This window comes from Bombina bombina, unplaced genomic scaffold (genome assembly GCF_027579735.1).
Source record: "Bombina bombina isolate aBomBom1 unplaced genomic scaffold, aBomBom1.pri scaffold_466, whole genome shotgun sequence".
Lineage (NCBI taxonomy): Eukaryota > Metazoa > Chordata > Amphibia > Anura > Bombinatoridae > Bombina > Bombina bombina.
In genome coordinates, this window is record NW_026511052.1 from 89,171 (window position 1) to 113,684 (window position 24,514).

The following is a 24,514-nucleotide window of genomic DNA, read 5'->3' on the forward strand; positions in this document are numbered from 1 at the left end:
ATCCTATAGCAGCGACCCTGCAGAGAAACGGAGTACATTTGAATCTAATGATTGCTGTTCTGAAGATGGATTTTCAGAAACTTAGGACACCCCTCCTGTCATAGGATATGTTCTTTACTTTCAGGCATAAGCATATTCATGCACTAATATAGAAGATGTTAAGTGCTTTTAAAAGGTGGACGATTCTCCCACTCCAGACAAGCAACCTGTTAAAAAATTGATAAATTCTTTAAAGTAGCTGTTTAATTGGGATCAGTCGTCATTTTAAATTATTATCTAATGCAATTATGTGTGGTGCAGAATAAATTAAACTAGGGGACACTAATATTCCAAGAGCAAACAAAGAGCCAGAGATTAGGCAGTATTATTTGCCATTCCATTAGGAACAGCGGTCAGTAAAAAATGTATTTTTTATTTTTGGTTCTGAAAGAAACAAATGTTATGTTTACATGCAAGATGAACAGAAAACATTGCAGACGGCTTTGGGTAATGGTTATAGAAATGTTAGAAAAGCTGATGTAACAGGACCTTCCTCTGACTTGCACTATTCAGCTTATAGTGCAGTGATATGAGGGTCCAACTCGTGCATCTCTGGCATTTCCTCATCTCTTGAATTTCTCTCCTCTTCAGCTATACTTCTCTCTTCCTCCTCTCTCTGGGTCAAGCGGTTCACAGTCTGCTGCACCAGTGTCTGTGTTTTCCCCCACAACACCTGTGGATGATAATCTTCTCCTCCATCTATGTGGATTAGCTTTTTCCATGCCAGAATGAGTAACACACAGAGCACACAGAGCAAAAGTGTGAGCAATACCACTGTTACAGTGCTATTAGAGCTAGATTCCTTTATGTTGTTTTCTGCGAGGGCCATTGGGAAAGTCAAAATAAGCGAGGACCAGGCACATAATAATGCTGGCAGCTGCAAGACAAACACATTCTTTTTAAAAAGTGATGACTCTAAAATGTACATATATTGTATTTTATACAACAACCACACAGCACTACTAACTTCACACTCAGCTATACAAACATGAAATTCTGTACCGTCATGGTGGACAACAAAGTCACAGAAAGGAATGAGCCTAATATCATGGGCAGTGGATAGGACACAGTGTTAGCTCTTTGCAGCCCAGTTGGGCATCCAAGGAAGCAGCCCAGTTGCCCGGGCACATTAGTGGAACATAGATTAATAGAAATTGGGGAGAAAGACAGGCAGGCCTGTCTACCAGGGCAGATTGGGGATACATACATAGGGCTCTATTTAACAAGCTCCGTAAGGAGCTTGATGGCCCCTGTTTCTAGTGAGCCTTCAGACTCGCCAGAAACAGCAGTTATGAAGCAGCGGTCACAAAGCCCGCTGCTCCATAACCTGTCTGCCTGCTCTGAGCAGGCGGACACACATCGCCACAATACAAGCCGATCGAGTACGATCGGGTTGATTGACACCCCCCTGCTGGCGGCCCATTGGCCGTGAGTCTGCAGGGAGTGGCGTTGCACCAGCAGCTCTTGTGATCAGACCTTGATAAATATGCCCCATTGAGTTAGAGTTAAAAAAAAATCCAGGGACACTTAAGAGCAGAGCCACGCCCAATTATGGATTGCATAGCCATGACCACTCCAATACACCACAAAAAAAAGTATTATTTAGCCTTACTGTATTCTAAACGTTCATGAGTCAGGTAGAGCAAGTCTTTTTTAAATTCTCTTCTATTATCAAATTTATTTTGCTCTCTTGGGTACTTTTGTTGAAAATAATATGTACATCTCCTCAACAGAAGCAATGCACTACTGGGAGCTAGCTGTTGATTGGTGGCCACATAAATTTGTCTTTTTGTAATTGGCTCACCAGAAATATTCAGATAGCTCCATGTAATTGCGTTGCTGCTCTAGTGCTGAATTTAAATAATTAATTCCTATTCATATAGAGCGCATACTTTAAAAACAAATACTTCTATATTTAAATTGAGCTTGTTTTCTAATTATCCTTTGCTGAAAAACAGGTAGGTAGGCTCAAGAATGTACATGTGGCTGGAATACTATACGGCAGTAGTTTTGCAAAAATGCTTTTAAACATTGTGATGCATTGTGCCAATATTTCTGCCATCTAGTGCTGAAAATCATTCTTACAAAACTGCTGCCATACAGTTCTCTAGACACGTACACTCTACCTACATGTTTAAAAAGTTCCTAATTTACTTGGTTCTCGTGGATATACTTTGTTGTAGAGAATATTCTCTTCAACAAAGTATATCCACGAGAACCAAGTAAATTAGGAACTTTTTAAACATGTATCCTCTTTAAATCATGAAATGTAGGTTTTTCATGTTCCTTTACATTTCTGTCATCAATGTATATAGGCTAACTGCAGCATTTAAAAGACACCTTAGCAACTGCAAGCTTTATAAAATACCAAAAGTTTTTAAAAGCAAGAGTTTTAAGCTACTAGCCAATTGTAATTATGTAAATTATATTGACTGTAGGGGAATTCCCATTGGTACAACATCCCATCGGTCAGATCAGTGATCAGATCACCAAAATGGTAGACAGTGGTATTCTAGCATGAGATTAATGGGCTATGAGACCACCCATTAACTGGCATTGTTGATTCACTAGGTTGCTGCTTAGAACACAGGAGTGGAGGTGGGGAGGGGGAGCACTGGAGCAGCTGACAGTGGAACAATTAAAGGAAGTCACAGAATGTTGTAACTTGCAGAGCCCTGAGCTGCATGTCTGAGATCCAAGAAGCAGCAGGCCGGCCAAAGAGTCTGAATCTCCGGGACAGTTGCCAGGACAAATAAACATGAGACAAAAAGCAAAATCCCAGGAGATTTGGGACTGTTCACAACTATGATAATGACATTTTCAAGGTCATGGCAGTGCCTATTGGGGGTAAGTTGCAACCTGCACACAATGACCACTCCCCTCTGTTCTAGTTGACAACTATTATAAAGGATATGTTATGTTTTTACTTATGGTCACAACACATACAGTACTTTTTACTTTATGGGCACAAAATAAATAATGTAATAGATGTAAAATAATAAAACTACACTAGGCACTATCTGGTTGATCCTGCAGCAAGGCAGCTTCAACAAGACAGTTTAAAACAGACAAGCTGGTTTGGTGCGCAATATTAAACAAGAAAACTGATCTGGCATCCACTGGGAATGTCCAACAGTAATTCCCTAAATCCCGACTGGTTAGTGGCAAACCTGGCTAATTGGCTGAACCGGGAATAATAAAGCCATGTTTAAAGGAGGCCCCACACAACAATGAATATAACTAAATACATGTTTAAGGAAGGGTCTACACAACTATAACAAAGAAAATACTGTAAGACATGTTTTTAGAAGGGCACCACCGGCAAAGTGACACGTGGTGATATATATGCAACTTGCTTGATCCTGCCTTGACATTTTTATAATAATTAAGAACCACTCTTTTAGGTGCTTTTGGTTGACCCAGTGGTCACATTTGTTTAATTAAGAATCTATTTTTTAGGTGCACAATGGGGGAACAGATTCAGGGTCGCATTGTGAAGGAAGCTGTAAGCTCTACTGGAGTTAAAGGGACAGTCTACTCCAAAAATGTTATTGTTTAAAAAAATAGATAATCCCTTTATTACCCATTCCACAGTTTTGCACAGCCAACATGGTTATATTAATGTACTTTTTACCTCTGTGATTACCTTGTATCTAAGCCTCTTCTGACAGCCCCCTTATCACATGGCTATTTATTTATTATCTATTGACTTGCATTTAAGCCAATTAGTGCTGTGTCCTGCACAACTCCACAGGAGAGAGCTCAGTGTTATCTATATGGCACACATGAATTAGCAGTCTTCTGTTATGAAAAGCTAACAAAAAAGCATGTGATAAGAGGCTGTCTGTAGTGGCTTAGAAACAGGCAGACATTTTGAGGTTTAAATGTTATAAAGTATATTAAGATAAAAATGTTGGTTGTGCAAATCTGGAGAGTGGGTAGTAAAGGCATAATCTATCTATTTAAATAAACCATAACAATTAAGGTATAGACTGTCCCTGGTGGGGAAACGATAACTAATAAAATGATAATTTTCCATTGTTCTTTTTAAGGGGCCGATTTATCATTGTGTCAATCTCAACGCATTCAATGGAGTCAATACACTCGCCAGACATCGCTGCCGCAAATCTACATATGACGGCCTCATTTATTAAAAAGTCTGTCAAAAACACGCGCGTCAAGTACAGCGAGATGAGCATCGAACTGTTGATAAATAAGAGTCATCAATGTCGCGGATATTCAGTTTTTTCCAACTTTATTTATACCATGTCATTACTGTCCATGAACAAGCACATTTCTCTAAAGCTAATCTTTTATTTTTCATCTGTTAATATCCAAGAAATAGCTAGATTTATACCTGAACAAACAATAATATCTCATAGAAAGTTATTTTTTTTATTAATTTGTTATACAAAAATCTGATATATATTTTCACATAAATTAATGTGTATTTGTATTTCTAGAAATCATATGCCTATCTCATGATTTTTTTTCTTTTTTTAAATGAATATTAATGCTAGAATTAGTACATATATCTTTGCACATACTTGTGTGTATATATATATATATATATATATATATATATATATATATATATATATATATATATATATATATATGTGTGTCTTATGTCAGAAATCTTTTGCAAACAAATTTACATGTCCATAAATTATTTTTTTTGTTCTAAACAATGTTGTATTTCATATCTCTGTTTTCATTTATACCACTATATGTATATAGTGTAAATATATAATTATTCTGAGCAAGAATAATTGTGAATATAACATGTAATCAGGTATTATATGTATTTATTTGCAATCAATGGATATTTTAAGAGCTGGGACAGTTTTCTCTCTGCACCTGTGTAAGCCTTCCTGATTGCAGTCTAGTTTTAAACACCACCACACAAAACACGGAAGGGAACTGCACTCTCATACCGGACCGGGTACACATCCCATGACCCTGCAACATGCTCAGCCCTGGGTGCCACTGGCACTCACAGGAAGCTGTGCTGTCCCCAGAGCCACAAGCAGTTAACCCCAGACAGGTCTGGGTGCAAGAACCATAGGGAAAATTACAAAACAAATTAATACAACACACAGAGAAAACCCAGCACTCACTTACAAGCTCTCAGCTAAGATTTAAAAGCAAAAATGGAAAGGTTAGTCACCGCATCTGGCCAAATGGGACAAGCTCAGGTACCACGTCAAGGTCCTTTCCAATACCTGAGACCCTAAAACAGCCACACAATGCAAGCTTTCAAATCCAGACAAACTGAAAACAAGGGAAGGGTGCACAGGAATATGTAACCACTCTAGACATATACAAAACACGGAAGGGAACTACACTCTCATACCGGACCGGGTACACATCCCATGACCCTGCAACATGCTCAGCCCTGGGTGCCACTGGCACTCACAGGAAGCTGTGCTGTCCCCAGAGCCACAAGCAGTTAACCCCAGACAGGTCTGGGTGCAAGAACCATAGGGAAAATTACAAAACAAATTAATACAACACACATTAATTTGTTAACTGCTTGTGGCTCTGGGGACAGCACAGCTTCCTGTGAGTGCCAGTGGCACCCAGGGCTGAGCATGTTGCAGGGTCATGGGATGTGTACCCGGTCCGGTATGAGAGTGCAGTTCCCTTCCGTGTTTTGCATATGTATAGGGTGGTTACATATTCCTGTGCACCCTTCCCTTGTTTTCAGTTTGTTTGGATTTGAAAGCTTGCATTGTGTGACTGTTTTAGGGTCTCAGGTATTGGAAAGGACCTTGACGTGGTACCTGAGCTTGTCCCATTTGGCCAGATGCGGTGACTAACCTTTCCATTTTTGCTTTTAAATCTTAGCTGAGAGCTTGTAAGTGAGTGCTGGGTTTTCTCTGTGTGTTGTATTAATTTGTTTTGTAATTTTCCCTATGGTTCTTACACCCAGACCTGTCTGGGGTTAACTGCATGTGGCTCTGGGGACAGCACAGCTTCCTGTGAGTGCCAGTGGCACCCAGGGCTGAGCATGTTGCAGGGTCATGGGATGTGTACCCGGTCCGGTATGAGAGTGCAGTTCCCTTCCGTGTTTTGTATATGTCTAGGGTGGTTACATATTCCTGTGCACCCTTCCCTTGTTTTTAGTTTGTTTGGATTTGAAAGCTTGCATTGTGTGGCTGTTTTAGGGTCTCAGGTATTGGAAAGGACCTTGACGTGGTACCTGAGCTTGTCCCATTTGGCCAGATGCGGTGACTAACCTTTCCATTTTTGCTTTTAAATCTTAGCTGAGAGCTTGTAAGTGAGTGCTGGGTTTTCTCTGTGTGTTGTATTAATTTGTTTTGTAATTTTCCCTATGGTTCTTGCACCCAGACCTGTCTGGAGTTAACTGCTTGTGGCTCTGGGGACAGCACAGCTTCCTGTGAGTGCCAGTGGCACCCAGGGCTGAGCATGTTGCAGGGTCATGGGATGTGTACCCGGTCCGGTATGAGAGTGGAGTTCCCTTCCGTGTTTTGTATATGTCTAGGGTGGTTACATATTCCTGTGCACCCTTCCCTTGTTTTCAGTTTGTTTGGATTTGAAAGCTTGCATTGTGTGGCTGTTTTAGGGTCTCAGGTATTGGAAAGGACCTTGACGTAGTACCTGAGCTTGTCCCATTTGGCCAGATGCGGTGACTAACCTTTCCATTTTTGCTTTTAAATCTTAGCTGAGAGTTTGTAAGTGAGTGCTGGGTTTTCTCTGTGTGTTGTATTAATTTGTTTTGTAATTTTCCCTATGGTTCTTGCACCCAGACCTGTCTGGGGTTAACTGCTTGTGGCTCTGGGGACAGCACAGCTTCCTGTGAGTGCCAGTGGCACCCAGGGCTGAGCATGTTGCAGGGTCATTGGATGTGTACCCGGTCCGGTATGAGAGTGCAGTTCCCTTCCGTGTTTTGTATATGTCTAGGGTGGTTACATATTCCTGTGCACCCTTCCCTTGTTTTCAGTTTGTTTGGATTTGAAAGCTTGCATTGTGTGGCTGTTTTAGGGTCTCAGGTATTGGAAAGGACCTTGACGTGGTACCTGAGCTTGTCCCATTTGGCCAGATGCGGTGACTAACCTTTCCATTTTTGCTTTTAAATCTTAGCTGAGAGCTTGTAAGTGAGTGCTGGGTTTTCTCTGTGTGTTGTATTTATTAGTTTTAAACACCACCCCACAAGGATTTAAGAAATGGGCTGGCATTTAAGATGACATTTCTTAATGAAAATGGAATTCAAGAGAAGGAAAAAAAACTAAAAATAGCATGACAGTAAAGAGGTGATTTTAATTTCTGCTCTATGTGATTCATGACAGTTTAATGTTAGGTAGACTATCCCTTTGAGCTATCAGTTTAAGATTATATTGAATCAAACTTCATTTGATTATTAAAATCATTGTCAGAAATATTACACTCTGTGGCCTAAAGTCATCATCAATGTTTATCTTTAATACTAATTTCACATATACATACTTTCAAAGTATAATACATAATGTAACAAATGGCACTTACAAGTTCTGATGAGTGATCAATGACTCAAGTATAGAGCAATATAATTCGTTAGTGATAGTAGAAAACGTATATTTCAATCAGATTGGCAGATTTCATTAATCACATGATTATGCATTTACCAATAAGAAGTTGTGGAAAACTTTACCAGTTTGTGGGTTGTTTAGGAGTTTAAGTATTGCGTCAAATTTAGTGCGAAAAGTGTTGCATCTAATTGGGTGCGAAGTGGAGAGTGGGACTTGTATTACATGCGTTTAACATGGTGCAAATAGATTTACCAAAAAAAAAGTAAGTTGGCTATATTATGTAATGTATTTATTTCATTTGTATCCCTATATCTACTAGTGCACCAAATTTGGAGCAATACTTCGCACCAAATTTGGAGCAATAATATTGTCCCCTAGCTTTGTAATTAAAGAAAAAGATGTAACATAATCCATAAGTAGGGTAACATCTCCCTAATTTACTTTTATTATCTAAAATGCTTCATTGTCTTGCAGCATCGAACATAACCTTTCTGTGTTTTCAGACTCCCATTGTTTTCTATGGCATTCGCGGCCTCAAGGGTGGCGGTTTGAACAATAGGTAGACTGCATCGGAATAGATGCGAGCATACCTGTTGAATGTTTGATAAATTGGCAAGAGGGTCAAATAGAGTCGAATGTGACGGCGGATGATCAGTATTCTGCTCGAATAACACAAGCATCGATCTGCATCGGATTGATATCACGGGAGCGTATATTACGCCACACATTTCAACATTTGACGATCTTGACGCTTTGTTAACTATGGCGGATCACCTTTGCGTCTAATTTGACGCGAGATTCCAGCGTATTATCAGTTGAAGCATTGATAAATCAGCCCCTAAGTTTTGGGCTTTGGTTTACAGAGAAATATAAGATAAGGATGCAAGTGTGTGTGTGTACACAAAGCTATTTCATTATGAGATATATTACCTGCAAGCTTAACCCATTATAATAGGTTGTGGTTTCAAAGCAAAACCCCAGCAATTTCATATACACAAATAAACCTGAAAATGCAATTTCTCATACATATTATACTCGGCAGCTGGTATAACAAGTCATTGGAAATACATTAAGGGAAAAACAATTTTACAGTATACTGTTATATCTATAATCCCTAACACAATATTATTTATTCACTATTTTAAATGAAACCACACATAACACCTTTCATTTTATATCTCACCTTGTTGTTTATAATTATTTCCATCACTAAACGCATTTGCCTCTATCCAGATATTCTTAACATTCCTGTAAAGAGGAAGAAGAAAACATGTAAGAACAATTTGCAGGGATGACAGGGGGAACTATAGAAACATTATCAAGAGATTTAACTATAAAATAGAAACAAGTGGAGGTTATAAAAAGCAGTAAGAGTTAATATAGGTGGCAATGTGAACAGCAATAGCATAAAACATGTATGTAATGTCCACTTCACATGCAACCCAATAAATAGTTATTTACATTTTCCTATAAATGAGCTACACATCTTAGATTAAAACTATGGCCCCTATTTAAGAAAGTCTGGCAGACCTGATCCGACAGTGCGGATCAGGTCCGCCAGACCTCGCTGAATACGGCGAGCAATACGCTCACCGTATTCAGCATTGCACCAGCAGCTCACAAGAGCTGCTGGTGCAACGCCGCCCCCTGCAGACTCGCGGCCAATGGGCCGCCAGCAGGGGGGTGTCAATCAACCCGATCGGGTTGATTTCCGGCATTGTCTGTCCGCCTGCTCAGAGCAGGCGGACAGGCGGACAGGTTATGGAGCAGCGGTCTTTGTGGCCGTTGCTTCATAACTGCTGTTTCTGGCGAGCGTGCAGGCTCGCCAGACAAAAGGGGCATCAAGCTCCATTCGGAGCTTGATAGATAGGCCCCTATGTATTTATAACAAGAAGGGTCCAGACCAGTCTAAAAATAAGTTAAAGTTAGCATGGGAATCCTGATTTTTTTTCCCTGATGAGGGGGTGGACAAGAAAATAAAATGCTCTTAGTACAGTGTCAACATGTGCATCAGGAGAGAGTAGCTTTATGTACAAAAGAGATGCAAATCATTTTCCATATGATGTTTATTTTGTATCAAGCAGTGATTTAAGTATTAACTTTGGATATTAAAGGGACATGAAACCCACATTTTTCCTACACAATTTAGATAGTAAATACATTTTTGCCTCTCTGCAATTTTCTCTTGGATGTCTTCACACTACCTCCAACTCAATCTGTCCAAAACCGAGCTGCTTCTTATCCCCCCCTCTTCGAGACATCCGACACCTGACATTTTTCTGACGGTTGGAGACTCTACTCTCAACACCTCCCCCCAGGTCCGCTGTCTTGGGGTCACACTAGACTCAGAACTCACATTCAACCCACATATACAAGCGCTTACCAAATCCTGCCGTTCACACCTACGCAACATTTCTAGAATTCATCTCTTCCTTACTCAAAAAACAACAAAAATACTTATTCATTCCCTCATTTTGTCACACATTGATTATTGCAATCTACTCCTAAATGGCTTTCAAAAACACTGCCTCTCCTCCCTCCAATCTATTATGAAAGCTTCTGCTAGACTCATCCACCGCTCTGCTCTGCCAGTCTCTACACTGGCTCCCCATACACTCCAGAATACAATTTAAAGTATTAACCCTAACTTACAAAGCACTCAACAGTCTAACTCCCAACTATATTTCCTCTCTCATCTGGAAATATTCCCCATCCCGTCCTCTTCGATTACCCTCTGACCTACATCTCTACACTCCTGTTATCTCTACGTCACACTCCCGCCTACAAGACTACAAGACTTTGCACGTGCTGCTCCTGTCCTCTGGAACTCTCTACCCCGCTCCATAAGACTGTCTCCAACCTTGTATAGCTTCAGACGCTCCTTGAAAACTCACATATTCATAGAGGCGTACCAACTCTCCTCCATCCCGCATCCGAACCAAACTAATACATGTACATGAACTGCCTGACTCACTGCTGCAAATACAACCCATGTAACAAGCTACCCCAACCTTATGTCTCTGCACCCTAAACCTATAGACTGTGAGCTCTCCGGAGCAGGGCCCTCTTCCTCCTGTACAAGATTCATTTAGTTTTGTTATGTTTTGCATTTTATCACAAATCTTTGTCATTGTGTACCCCTATCATTGTACCCAGCGCTACTGAATTTGGCGGCACTATACAAATAAATGATAATAATAATAATACATTTTTAAAGTTCCAGTTTATTCCTATTATCAATTGTGCTTCATTCTATTGATACCCTTTGCTGAAGGAGGAACAATGCACTACTGAGAGCTAGCAGACCAATCAGCAGCTAGCTCCTAATTCCTGAGCCTACCTAGGTATACAATTCAACAAAGGATACCCAGAGAACAAAGCAAATTAGATAATAGAAGTAAATTGGAAAGTTATTTAAAACTGTATGTTCTATCTGAATCATGAAGGAATTTTTTTGGGGTTTCATGTCCCTTTAAGACAATAATTCAAGGGGGAGCCACAATTTACATTGTTACCATCAGAGTAAGCAATTCTGGGCAGATACATAAATGAGCTTCAGAAAGCCTCACATTTTTCTTCTAATATCCATTTTAAAAATATTCTCTTTGCTACTGATATTTTGAATTTGAAGCATAGCAGGATAGCAAGAGAAATAAAATGTTAACAGCTATTATCATCTACTTGATACAGCACATAATAGATTTGTTTTTGCTGCATAAAGAAGTATGTGTAGGGCATCCTGACTACTCTCAAAATGAGTTATGGTGAGTGAAAAAGATGAGGGGGAAAACCTCTCCACTGTGAGCATAGTGACACACAACATATCCTTGTACCGTCCCTAATCCCATTTTTCCACAGAAATCCACAGCTAACAGTCACCAAGATTACAAGTTGTGCGCTAAGCCTGCTGACTAAATAACACTAAAATTAAGCGGCATTGCACTTTCCATAGAAAAACCTTCTTGTGTTGTGTATTATGGTGCGTTATGCTCCAAACCCCCATAGACATCAATGGAGAGAAAGTGTTAGAAAAAAACTAACACCTGCGATCGCGGAATAGCAATCACTATAACGCAATCCCCATTGATGTCTATGGGGACAAGAAAACTATGTAAAAACTTAACACCCTAACCCCTAGTCTAAATACCCCTAATCCGCCGCCCCCGACATTGCGACACTAAATAAAGTGATTAACCCCTAAACCGCTGCCCTCCGCATCGCTAACACCTAAATAAACATATTAACACCTAAACCGCCGGCCCCCCACATAGCATCTATTATAATAAAGTGATTAGCCCCTAAACCGCCACCTCCCACATCGCAACTACTAAACCTATTAACCCCTAAACCGCTGGCCCCCACATCGCAACTACTATAATAAAGCTATTAACCCCTAAACCGCTTGCCCCCCACATCACAACTACTAAACTAAACCTATTAACCCCTAAACCGCCTCCTCCCCCCACATTGCGACACACTAAATTAAACTATTAACCCCTAAACCTAACACCCCCCCTAACTTTAAATTAATGTTACAATATAACTACCTTTAAATAAATAAATATTTACCTGTGAAAAAAAACAAAACCTAAGCTTAAACTATAAATAAAACCTAACATTACTATTTAAAAAAAAAAAAAAATGAAAAATAAAAAAACTAAGTTACAAAATTAAAAAATCCTAACAATACGAAAAAATAAAATAAAACTAACATTACAAAAAAAGACTAAAATTACAAAAATAAAAAAAAATCTAAGATTACAAAAAATAATAAACTAAATTATCCAAAATAATACAAATTAAACCTAATCTAATACCCCTATAAAACACAAAAAGCCACCCCAAAATAAAAACACCCCCTAATCTAACAATAAACTACCAATAGCCCTTGAAAGGGCCTTTTGTAGGGCATTGCCCGGAAGCAATCAGCTTTTACCTTCAAAAAAATTGCAAAGTACCCCCTGACACCCCACCCAACCAACACCCCAAAATAAAATAAACTAAGTCTAAAAAACTAAGCTACCCATTGCCCCTAAAGGGGCATTTGTATGGGCATTGCCCTTAAAAGGACAATCAGCTCTTTTGCTGCCCATTAAAAAATAAAAAAAGCCCTAATCTAAAAAAAAAACACCCCCCCCAAAAAAAAATAATAATAACACTAATCCCAAAAAATATACTCACAGTTCCTTAAAGGGACATGAAACCCAAATTTTTTCTTTCATGATTTAGAAAGAGTATGCAATTTTAAACAACTTTCTAATTTACTTCTATTATCTAATTTGCTTCATTCTCTTGAAATTCTTTGCTAATAAGCATATCTAGATAGGCTCAGTAGCTGCTGATTGGTAGCTGCACATAGATGCCTCATGTGATTGGCTCACCCATGTGCATTGCTATTTCTTTAACAAAGGATATCTAAAAAATGAAGGAAATTTGATAATAGAAGTAAATTGGAATGTTGTTTAAAATTGTATTCTCTACCTGAATGATAAAAGAAAATGTTTGGGTTTAGTGTCCCTTTAAGTCCGGACTTCCATCTTCATCCAGTGGGGGTGGGGAGCGCTTTAGCAGCTATGAGTCTGGACGTTTCTATTAATACCTCTGTATCTCTGTGTTATCTTTAATAATATTATTTGTCTATTGTGACAAAATACCTTGTGTCAACTTGTGTCAACTGTGGTATTTATTTGCTCTTAGTGGGTGTGTTAGTTAATGTGAAAGAAATTCCAGGGGCGCGATCCGATATACGGCGCAGGTTTCGGCGCAAGCGTGGAAACCTGCGCCACCCGTAGTTTCAGCTCGCAACTCGAGCTATCTCATATACAGCGCCGTCAGATGCTAAAGTGCCGTAAGTCTGACAAACTAGCGATGTCCAGAAATCTGCGTAAGTACAAATTTCTGGAGTCGCCAGTGACTTACGGCACTTTAGAAACTGCCGCCGCCTACAAAACCTTACTATAGTATTAAATCTCCTGTACCGTCTAACACGCCTCCCAAACATAGCCCGGCACGTATACCCCTCTATCCGCAATCCCCCCTCTAACTCCTAATAATAAATATATTAACCCCTAAACCGCCGCTCCCGGACCCCACCGCCAGCTACATATGTTTTACCCCCTAACTTTTATCATCAAATTTGCTTTGTTCTCTTGGTATTCTTAGTTGAAAGCTAAGCCTAGGGAGGCTCATATGCTAATTTCTAAACCCTTATCTGAATGCATTTGACAGTTTTTCACAGCTAGAGGGCCTTAGTTCATGTGTTTCATATAAATAACAATGCACTCATGCACGTGGAGTTGTTAAACAGTCAGCACTAATTGCCTGAAATGCAAGTCTGTCAAAAGATCTGAGATAAGGAGGCAGTCTGCAGAAGCTTAGATACAAGGTAATTACAGAGGTAAAACGTTTCTATAACAGTGGTTATGCAAAACTGGGAAATGGTAAAAAAATAAATTATCTATAATTGGTGTTTACTGTCCATTTAAACATGGATACCAGAAGTAAAAAAGTGAGGCCTTGTAAAGCTTATTTACAGATTATAACCCAGAATCCCCTGCTCCGGTGGTACTTAACTACTAAACTGCGGTAATCTGTGGAGAAATGTGCAAATGGGCTGTACAATTATCTGTTATGCAATTAACAATTAAAATTGCACTTTTGCGAGCGCAATATTTGCACGGCAAAAGCAAATGTGCGCTGGTATTACGAATAAAAATTGCGTCCACGCTTCCATAGGCTCCAGTGGGAACCTTGTTATGATGCCAAAAGATGCCGCAGAGAAACAAGCGCAGTGAAGGAGGTAAGTCGTGCAGCGATGGGCAGCATATTTAAAATATATATGTATATGAATATATACATATATATTTATGTGTTTATATGTGTATATACACATAACACATAAATATATACGTATATAAGCATATACATATATATTTATGTGTTTATATGTGTATATACACATAACACATAAATATATACATATATAAGCATATACATATATATTTACAGTTTAAACACAGTCCCCATAGACCGCTATGTAAAGTCACTTTTCAGTGACGGTTTTTTTCTAACACCCACACCCGCTCACTTTAACACTACACTGTTTTGGGGGGAAAATAAGGGGATATTTATTTCATTAACTAGGAGGTTTGATCTCTGGTTAATGAATTTGAGTTAACTAGCCACTTGTAATGGCTGGTTATTTAACTTGTGCCCACAAACTGGCACATTAAATGATCGCTCCACTTGTAGTCTAGCCCTAAATACATTTCATGCATCTCCCTCTAACCATGGGTGCTCCTATTAGGGAGCTTAGGTTACACTGCAGGTATCTGAAGGAGAGTTACTGCACATGTGCAAACAAGTCAGCATTGGAATGTAGTGAAAGCTAGATTTAATCAAAGCAGTACCCATGACAAGAGGGAGATGGGGAATAACCTCAATACTATGTTTATAAAATGTATTTGGTGTTTAATGACCTATTAATTGCACAATACAGATGATGATAATATTGTCAATAAACCTCTTATAGAGGGATTATTGAGAATATTTTATTTCAAAACAAATGAATCCTTGTATTCCAAATTCTATAATGCCACAATTATCCATCCTCTCATTTCTATTATTAAGAGATCCCAAGCAGTAAAACTCATGTTAGATAAGGCTTGAGCTCTAAGTCGATGGAATGCAAAAAATACACTTGAGGTCTTCATTTAGTTCTGTGCTATACTATTTCAATGAAACTTAAACGTAAAACACTTCACACATATACATATCTGAAAGTGAAACACATTTGCTTTGGCGGCACTAATATGTTTTGGTTAAAATTTGTAACCATCCACTAGTAATACAAGAGTATTTGTTATTATTTGTGGGAGGCCAAGCCCAAGATAATGCCCTTATCACTATCAATTGTGTGACACTTGTAATCTAGTCCCATGACTAAAACTATTGCCTAGATTTAGAGTTTGGCGTTAGCCGTCAAAAGCAGCGTTAAGGGGTCCTAACGCTGCTTTTTAACGCCTGCTGGTATTTAGAGTCAGGCAGGAAAGGGTCTACCGCTAACTTTCTTTCCGCGACTCCAGGCTACCGCAGATCCCCTTACGTCAATTGCATATCCTATCTTTTCAATGGGATTTGCCTAACGCTGGTATTACGAGTCTTGGAAGAAGTGAACAGTAGAGCCTCTACCGACAAGACTCCTACCGTCAAAAAAAGTCAGTAGTTAAGAGCTTTATGGGCTAACGCGGGAACATAAAGCTCTTAACTACTATGCTATAAAGTACACTAACACCCATAAACTACCTATGAACCCCTAAACCGAGGCCCCCCCCCACATCGCAAACCCTATAATAAATTTTTTTAACCCCTAATCTGCCGCTCCGGACACCGCCGCAACCTACAATATACCTATGAACCCCTAATCTGCTGCCCCTAACATCGACGACACCTATATTATATTTATTACCCCCTAATCTGCCCCCCCCCCAACGTCGCCGCCACCTACCTACACTTATTAACCCCTAATCTGCCGACCGGACTTACCTGCCACTATAATAAATGTATTAACCCCTAAACCGCCGCACTCCCGCCTCGCAAACACTATAATAAATTGTATTAACCCCTAATCTGCCCTCCCTAAGATCGGCGCCACCTACCTACAATTATTAACCCCTAATCTCCCGCCCCCAACGTCGCCGCTAATATAATAAAGTTATTAACCCCTAAACCTAAGTCTAACCCTAACACCCCCTAAATTAAATATAATTTAAATTAATCTAAATAAATTTACTATAATTAAATAAATTATTCCTATTTAAAACTAAATACTTACCTATAAAATAAACCCTAATATAGCTACAATATAACTAATAGGTACAATAGCTATTAAATAGTTAATAACTATTTAATAGCTACCTAGTTAAAATAATTACAAAATTACCTGTAAAATAAATCCTAACCTAAGTTACAAATACACCTAACACTACACTATCAATAAATTAATTAAATAAATTAACTACAATTAGCTAAACTAAAATACAATTAAATAAACTAATCTATAATACAAACCCCCCAACTAAATTACAGAAAATAAAAGAAAATGACAAGAAGTTTAAACTAATTACACCTAATTTATGCCCCCTAATAAAATAAAAAAGCCCCCCAAACTAATAAAATGCCCTACCATATTCTAAATTACAAAGTAATCAGCTCTTTTACCAGCCCTTAAAATGGCTTTTTGCGGGGCATTGCCCCAAAGTAATCAGCTCTTTTACCTGTAAATAAAAATACAACCCCCCCAACATTAAAACCCACCACCCACATACCCCTACTCTAACCCACCCAAACCCCCCTTTAAATAAACCTAACATTAATCCCCTGAAGATCTTCCTACCTTGAGTCGTCTTCACCCAGCCGAGCCGAATTCTTCATCCAAGCGGAGCAAGAAGAGGTCCTCCATCCGGTAGAAGTCTTCATCCAAGCGGCGTCTTCTATCTTCATCCATCCGGAGCGGAGCCATCTTCCATCCAGCCGACGCAGAGCCATCCTCTTCAACCGACAGACTAATGACGAATGACGGTTCCTTTAAGGGACGTCATCCAAGATGGGGTCCCTCGAATTCCGATTGGCTGATAGGATTCTATCAGCCAATCGGAATTAAGGTAGGAAAAATCTGATTGGCTGATTCAATTAGCCAATCAGATTGAAGTTCAATCCGATTGGCTGATCCAATCAGCCAATCGGATTGACCTCGCATTCTATTGGCTGTTCCGATCAGCCAATAGAATGCAAGGTCAATCCGATTGAAACCAATTGAAACCACTATGTATAGAAAACCTACAGCTTGGAACACAATTTTGCAATTTAATTTGTCACCCCAGAAACGTAATGAAGCGGATACCGAAAGGGGAACTTGTACACATAAAAAGAAATTGCACCAAAGAAATTGAATATCAAAAACAGGCTACAGAAGCAATTATGAGATTAAAATAAGGTGGATATAGGAAGAATATTCTGAATATGGCTAAAAAAACGTGGATCAAATACCTATGGAGCAATTATTGAAATATAAATGTAATCCCAAAGTGCTCAAGGGACAAAGGCCCAAATTTATGACTACATACACTCTAGAGCAGTGATTTTTAACCTTTTTTTTTTGCTGTGGCACACTTTTTTACATTAAAAAATCCTGTGGCACACCACCATCCCAAAATTTTAAAAAAATCACACATTGTAGCCTAATACAGCATATATATATACACATACACACAAACACACACATACTGTATGTATTGTGCTGTTATGCCATGCCTCCTACAAACTACCCCTGCACTGGGAGTAAAAAACAAGCAAAGTTTAAAAAATATGTCACACTGTTGTCAGTCTGCTGTGGCACACCTGAGGATCTCTCACGGCACACTAGTGTGCCACGGCACACTGGTTGAAAAACACTGCTCTAGAGTACAACAAAATATGCAGGATTATCAGACAGTCTTTGCCTAGTTTATACTCTAATCCTGTGGTTAAGGACATAGTAGAGAAAGGCTGTGATTTCATTCTCAGAAAGGGAAGTATACTGGCTAACTACTTGTCTCCTTCAGACATGAGAGCTATTCCCAACAAATGTTGGCTTCAAAAGAGAAAAGGCTTCTACAAATGAAGAAGACCGATTTGCAAAACTTGTAATTTCATACCAGTGCAACACAGCAAGAATACGATATAAAAAATTTTTCATCAATTATGCTACAACACAACACATTATTGTGTACCTTTTGACTTGCCAAATATGTTAGATACAGTACACACGGAAAACCAAAAGACCCCTGAATGAAAGATTTTTGGAACATTTTAGAGGATGAAGACTCAGATACTCCAGCATCAAGACACTTTAAACAAATGCATGATTCTGATACTACTGCTCTCACTGTACAAGGCATAGATCACATAGAGCATAGATCACATAGTAAGATGGAAAAGGGGTGGAGACAGAGAGACATTGTTAAATAAAAGAGAGGTATTCTGGATGTTTACTTTACAAACAAGCAATCCCCAAGAATGAATATGAGAAGGGACCTCGATCTGTTTATTTAAATTTGCCTGGCTCTGTCCACATTTACAGTACAACTATATATTTATGATTAACCTTTACTATCAGTAAGCATTATATATATATATATATATATATCTATCTATCATAGCAATACACTATTAGCTCGTAAGCAGTGTACCTTATTTTAATGCAATGAAGGTCAAATATATAGGTATCAATACGAAGTGGTCTCAAATACCATAGTGTACAGCTAAACAAAAAGCTTTGAGCTATGCTCTTGTCATAAGTCGCTAATATTAGTTTGCCTGTCCTTAACGTGTGTCTTAATAAAATCCATATCACCGTGAGAAAAAAGTTAGTATACAAAATATGTAACAAATATGTATATGGCAATTATGTTCTCTTTGTATAAATATAAGTGTAAATCATTGTAGTAGGCATTCAATGCATAGGTAGTATGTTTATGCAATTGTTTTAACCAACACATGATGAATTTTAGTATGTCTCTTTAAATTTGTGCCTTAAAGGGACAGTCTAGTCAAAATTAAACTTTCATGATTCAGATAGTGCATGCAATTTTAAACAACTTTCCAATTTACTTCTATCATCAAATTTGCTTTGTTCCCTTGGTGGTATTATTGAAAAGTTAAGCCTAGCTAGGTTCAAACTGATTTCTTAACCGTTGAAAACCTCCTCTTAGCTCAGAGCATTTTGAAAGTTTTTCACAGTTAGACAGTACTAGTTCATGTGTGTCATATAGATAACATTGTGCTCACTCCCGTGGAGTTATTTAGGAGTCTGTCAAAAGCACTGAAATAAGGGGGGCAGTCTGCAGAGGCTTAGATAGAAGATAATCACAGAGATAAAACATATATTAATATAACTGTGCTGGTTATGCAAAACTGGTGAATGGGTAATAAAGGGATTATCTATCCTTTTAAGCAAACAATTGCTGTTCCAGGGAAGTGAGTGATATGCTCTAAGAATAATCAACTTATTCTCATTCTAGGATAGAAAACCCATTGCTTTTCACTTGCTAAGTAGAGTAGAACTCTTGATTAGTCTAGAGCTATAATTGTGGACAATCAAATCCAAGTTCAGATGTTCACCTTACATGGTAAGCACTTGGAACTATCAGCTACTACTTTGAAAAGAGGTATGAACAACTTCTAAAAATTAAGACTTTGGACCAGATCAAAGTAAAGAAGACACAGCTAATTTGAACAGTCTTTTGGAGCTACAATACAATTTTAAATACAAATCATGTCAATAAATAAACACTAATATAAAGGACTGGATGGATTTCATTTAAATAGTGTCAAATGGAGAACAACATTAACCTCCTTAATGCAAATCTCCCAGCTATACACCTTACCCAACCACATTTACTTTGAAACAGCAGTACTCCATCTAAATTTACAACAAAAACAGTGTGTCTGTGGGAATTTGTGCCCATTAGGCCAAAAGAGCATTTGTGATGTAAGGTAGTGATGTTGGACAAAAAGGTCTGCTTCTCAATCGGCATTCCAATTCAAATTTGTTCAAAGGGGTTGAGGTCAGGGTTATGTGCAAGACACTTGAGTTTCTCCACACCAAAGTCATTAACCATGTCTTTATGTACACCTTGCTTTGTACACAGGGGCACAGTCTCAAGAGAGGGCTTTCCCTAATCTGTTGTCACAAACTTGGAAGCACTCAATTGCCTAAAATGACTTTGTATCCTGTAGCATAAAGATGACCCTTCACTGAAACTAAGGGGCAGAACCCAAACCCTGAAAAAAGCCCCATACTTCTGGCCTAACTCCAGCTCCCAAGTGTCCATGAGGACCTGCTAGACTCTCTGACTGCTGACATCTCCATTGAGGTGGTTGTGACCACTATTAAAGGTCTTAAACTGCATAAAGCACCAGTCCCGGATGGGTATGGGGCCCTATTCTATAAAAAGTTATCTGCAATTCTCAGCCCTGTCTTGGTTCGGGTCTTTAATTTGGCTTCTGAACTGGGTCATTTCCCTAGGGAATACCTAGAGGCAACTATCGTCACCATTGCAAAACAAGGAAAGGATCCTAGCTTATGTGAGAGTTATTGCCCATTCTCCCTAATAAACGTTGATGATGTAAAAATATACTCTAAAAGATCTTAGCCAATAGGATGAACCGGGTCCTTCCCCGGTTAATCCACCACGATCAGGGGGGTTTCACCCCCCGGAAGGCAGGGCTCGGATAACACTAGGCAGTTATTGAACCTCTTCTCTAAGACAGCATCTCTCAAGATCCCACTGGACATTCTGTCACTAGACACTGAAAAAGCATTTGACAGGGTGCGGTGGGATTACATGACAGAGGTGCTTCGCTTCTTTCACTTGATAAGTTAGTTCCCGCAGTCATGTCATTGTATACAGCGCAAAGAGTGAAAAAGGAGCACAAGCAGCGGTTCAATGCACAAAAATTAATTTATTTACAAGTGGCAAACATAGCGCCTTGGCGCTCAGAGTGAAGAAAATTAACACGTTTGTCAAACAAACAAACAAAACCGTGAGAGGGGAGAAAAACACCCCGGGGTAAATACTGACAAAAATCAATGAGACTAGCGTTAAGAAAACAGGTATACGCGTTTCAGCTTACAGCCTTACTCATTACCTGGCTAAAACACAGTGAAGTGAACTTAAAAACAGTGGCTAGTCATCCTATTGGTAGTTGGGAACACTCCCCTCAATTAATCCTCCAATAGGTATTTATTTACGTAGCTATGAACACCTGAGAAAGCACAGAGGTATGCACTGTTGTCAGCACACAGTAAATACATATGGAATAGAATAGAAATAAACAATTCCTGTACATTATGTGTAATAACAATCCAATATGTATAAACAATTTCAGTGATCAAAAATGGATTAAAAATGAATTCAATTCAATGGGAGAGAGGAAAGAGAACTCCGGACCCAGCTGGAAACATTTATGGTGCTGGGAAACCGCTTCATAATTGCTGAAATAAAAAATACAGATAATATAAGCACGGAATAACAGTTGTTTGCATCCAGAGACATACAACTCATATAAATATTAAGCTATAGTCAGTAGACCCTAGGCATACATACTGAACCTTAAGCTATAATAATAATAATAATAATAATAATGGTACAGTTAACCCTTAATAAAAATAAAGTCAAAGAGTGTCTACAAATACCTAAGTGCTGTTATCATATGCATTCCTTGCCATACTGGACAATAGGTAGCTTCATTATTATAGAGAGCCTTATTTACAATAGAAAAATAGTCCAGAGGGCAAGCTGGAGTACCAGGGACCTGGAAAGTTATACTAAAGTATCCTGAGTTGATAGGCTCCTACGCTCCAGGGGTAACATAGTATAGACAGGGTGAACCGGGTGGGGGAGAGGATAGGCCCTACCAAAAATTGATGAGGTCATATTCCGAATTAAGGCCCTCTGGAACTCTTGTCCTGAGTTTAAAAATCCAGAAGGCCTCCCTCTCCCCCAACCTGCGGACCCTGTCGACTCCCCACTTACAGGGAGCCACCCTCTCAATGATGGTCCAAGAAAAGGATCTAGTGTCTTTCTGGTGTGTACCCGCAAAATGTTGGATCAATGCTGTAGTGAGTACACCCGCCCTTATATCACTAAGGTGCTCTTTAATACGGGTTCTAGCCTCTCTTGTCGTGAGGCCTACATATTGGAGGGAACATTCCCTACAAGAAATGACATAAACCACATATGTAGACCTACAATTGAGGCAAGAATCTATCATAAAATTCTGACCTGTCATTAGTGAGATGAACTGGTTACCAGGGGCCAGCTTCTCACAGGCCACACATGTACGATGGTGGCAGTGAAATGTACCCTTACAGCTCAACCATGAAGAAGTGGGTTGTCCTGTCTTTTTAATTCTTGTGGGTGCCACAATGTTGCCTATTGTTCTGTTTTTCTTGTAGGAGTACCTTAGGCCATCTGTAACCACTTTCTGGAGTTTGTCATCTGCAGATAGCATATTAAAATTATGTCTCACTATTTGGCAGATTTCCCTGTATTGTCTTGAGTACTCTGTTAAAAAGACAACTTTGTTGTCTTTCCCTTCCTGAGTACAGGATTTAGGCCTAAGAAGTCTTTCCCTAGGTATTCCTCTTACAGTGTTCCTAGCTTTTGTGATGACAGAACTCCTATAGCCCCTCTCTTTCAGACGTATGGTCAGTTCATTGGCCTGTTTCTCATAGACCTCTGCATCACTGCAGTTCCTTTTCAGCCTAATGAACTGACCCTTCGCTACTCCTTTAAACACTCCTGGCGGATGGCAGCTAGCTGCATGTAGCATTGAGTTGCCCGAAATGGGTTTGGGGTAGGTCTCTGAGCTGATAAACTGATCCTGTCTACCTCTAAGAGTCACATCTAGAAAGTTGATAGTGTCACTTTGTATCTCATTTGTAAAGTGAATCCCCATAGAGTCATCATCAAGACTTCTTATGAATGTCTGTAATTCAGATTCACTACCTCCCCATATAAATAGGAGGTCGTCGATATAGCGACCGTACCAAACTACTTTGTCTTTGTGAGGATTCCCATCTCCATAGACGTGGGACAGCTCCCACCAACCCATAAACAAGTTGGCGTAGGAGGGGGCAAATTTCGCCCCCATAGCCTTCCCACGCCTCTGGAGAAAGAAATCCCCCTCAAATTCAAAGTAGTTATGGTTGAGAAGGAAGTTGGTAACTTCCACCACAAAGTTCACAAAGTTTGATTCCGGTCCATATTGTTTTTCTAGGAAAAACCGAATGGCCTGTAACCATGGCCTGTAACCATGTGTGGAATAGAGGTATATAGCGATTTTACATCGGCTGTCAACCAAACATAGTGTTTGCTCCAAACTACTCTAGAGAGAAGATTGAGTACATGCTTAGTATCTGAGAGAAAGCTCCATAGAGCACTCACCATTGGCTGCAAAACATGATCCAGCCACTCTGACAGGTGCTCCAGCAGGGATCCAATGCCACTCACGATTGGCCTCCCCTCTACATTTTCAGTGGATTTGTGGACCTTAGGCAGGTGGTTAAATGTAGGAATGGTGGGATTAGACACTATGAGATAATCACGTGTCTTGGCATCAATAAAGCCTAGCTCCACACCATCGTCCACGAGGGAGGCCAACCGTCGCTGGAACCTCCCCGTCGGATCACCCGGCAGAGCACTGTAGTCATCAATATTTCTTAATTGCCTGTAGGCCTCCTCCCTGAAGCTACTGGCATAGAGCACCACTATGGTGCCACCCTTATCTGCGGCCCTCACCACTATGTTTTCATTGCTGGCTAGGCTGTCTAGTGCCTTCCTCTGTAGTGCTGATATGTTGTTATGTTTGCCCCTCTCTGACTTATAATACAACTTTGTGAGGTCTGATTCTACCCTCTGTTGGAATTTCTCCAGGACTTGGCCTCTGTTCTGGATGGGATAGAACGAGGACTTACACTTAAAGGATGGAACCTGTATATACCCAGCCCCACTGGCCTCATCCCCTAGTGTCTCCAGAGACCTAATGTCACAGAGTTCCTGGAAACTTAGTTGATTATCGGGCCCTAGGCCTACCAAGCCTCCTGAGCTGTTCCTGGGAATGGATACGTGGCTCTCATCACTCCCTCCCTCTTGGGAATGGTAGAACTTTCTCAGTGTTAGTTTCCGAATTAGTTTATTGACATCAAGTAATGTCCTGAACAGATTAAAGTCTGCAGTGGGTGTAAAGGACAGTCCCAGACTCAGTACCTCCAGTTCATGTTTGGTCAACACCACATCTGAAAGATTCAGTACATTCTGTAGTTGCCTCGGCCTCGGCCCCTCCTCTGGGGATACCTCCTTTGGTCCTTGTATTGATGGCTTTGATCCTTGCTGGCGCCT

At 39.6% G+C, this 24,514-nt stretch overlaps 1 protein-coding gene across 1 annotated transcript in view; it reads right to left on the reverse strand.

Annotated features, from left to right (window-relative positions):
* Nucleotides 1-354: 354 nt before the first annotated feature.
* LOC128643583 (protein tyrosine phosphatase receptor type C-associated protein) overlaps nt 355-24,514 on the reverse strand; it is a 102,597-nt gene continuing 78,437 nt past the window's right edge. Inside the window, exons 2-3 of the mRNA XM_053696425.1 lie at nt 8,755-8,819; nt 355-916 (exon numbers count right to left, since the gene is read on the reverse strand). Coding sequence (XP_053552400.1) covers nt 554-916; nt 8,755-8,790 — 399 coding nt within the window. The 5' untranslated portion in view covers nt 8,791-8,819 and the 3' untranslated portion in view covers nt 355-553. The remainder of the gene's footprint in view (nt 917-8,754; nt 8,820-24,514) is intronic.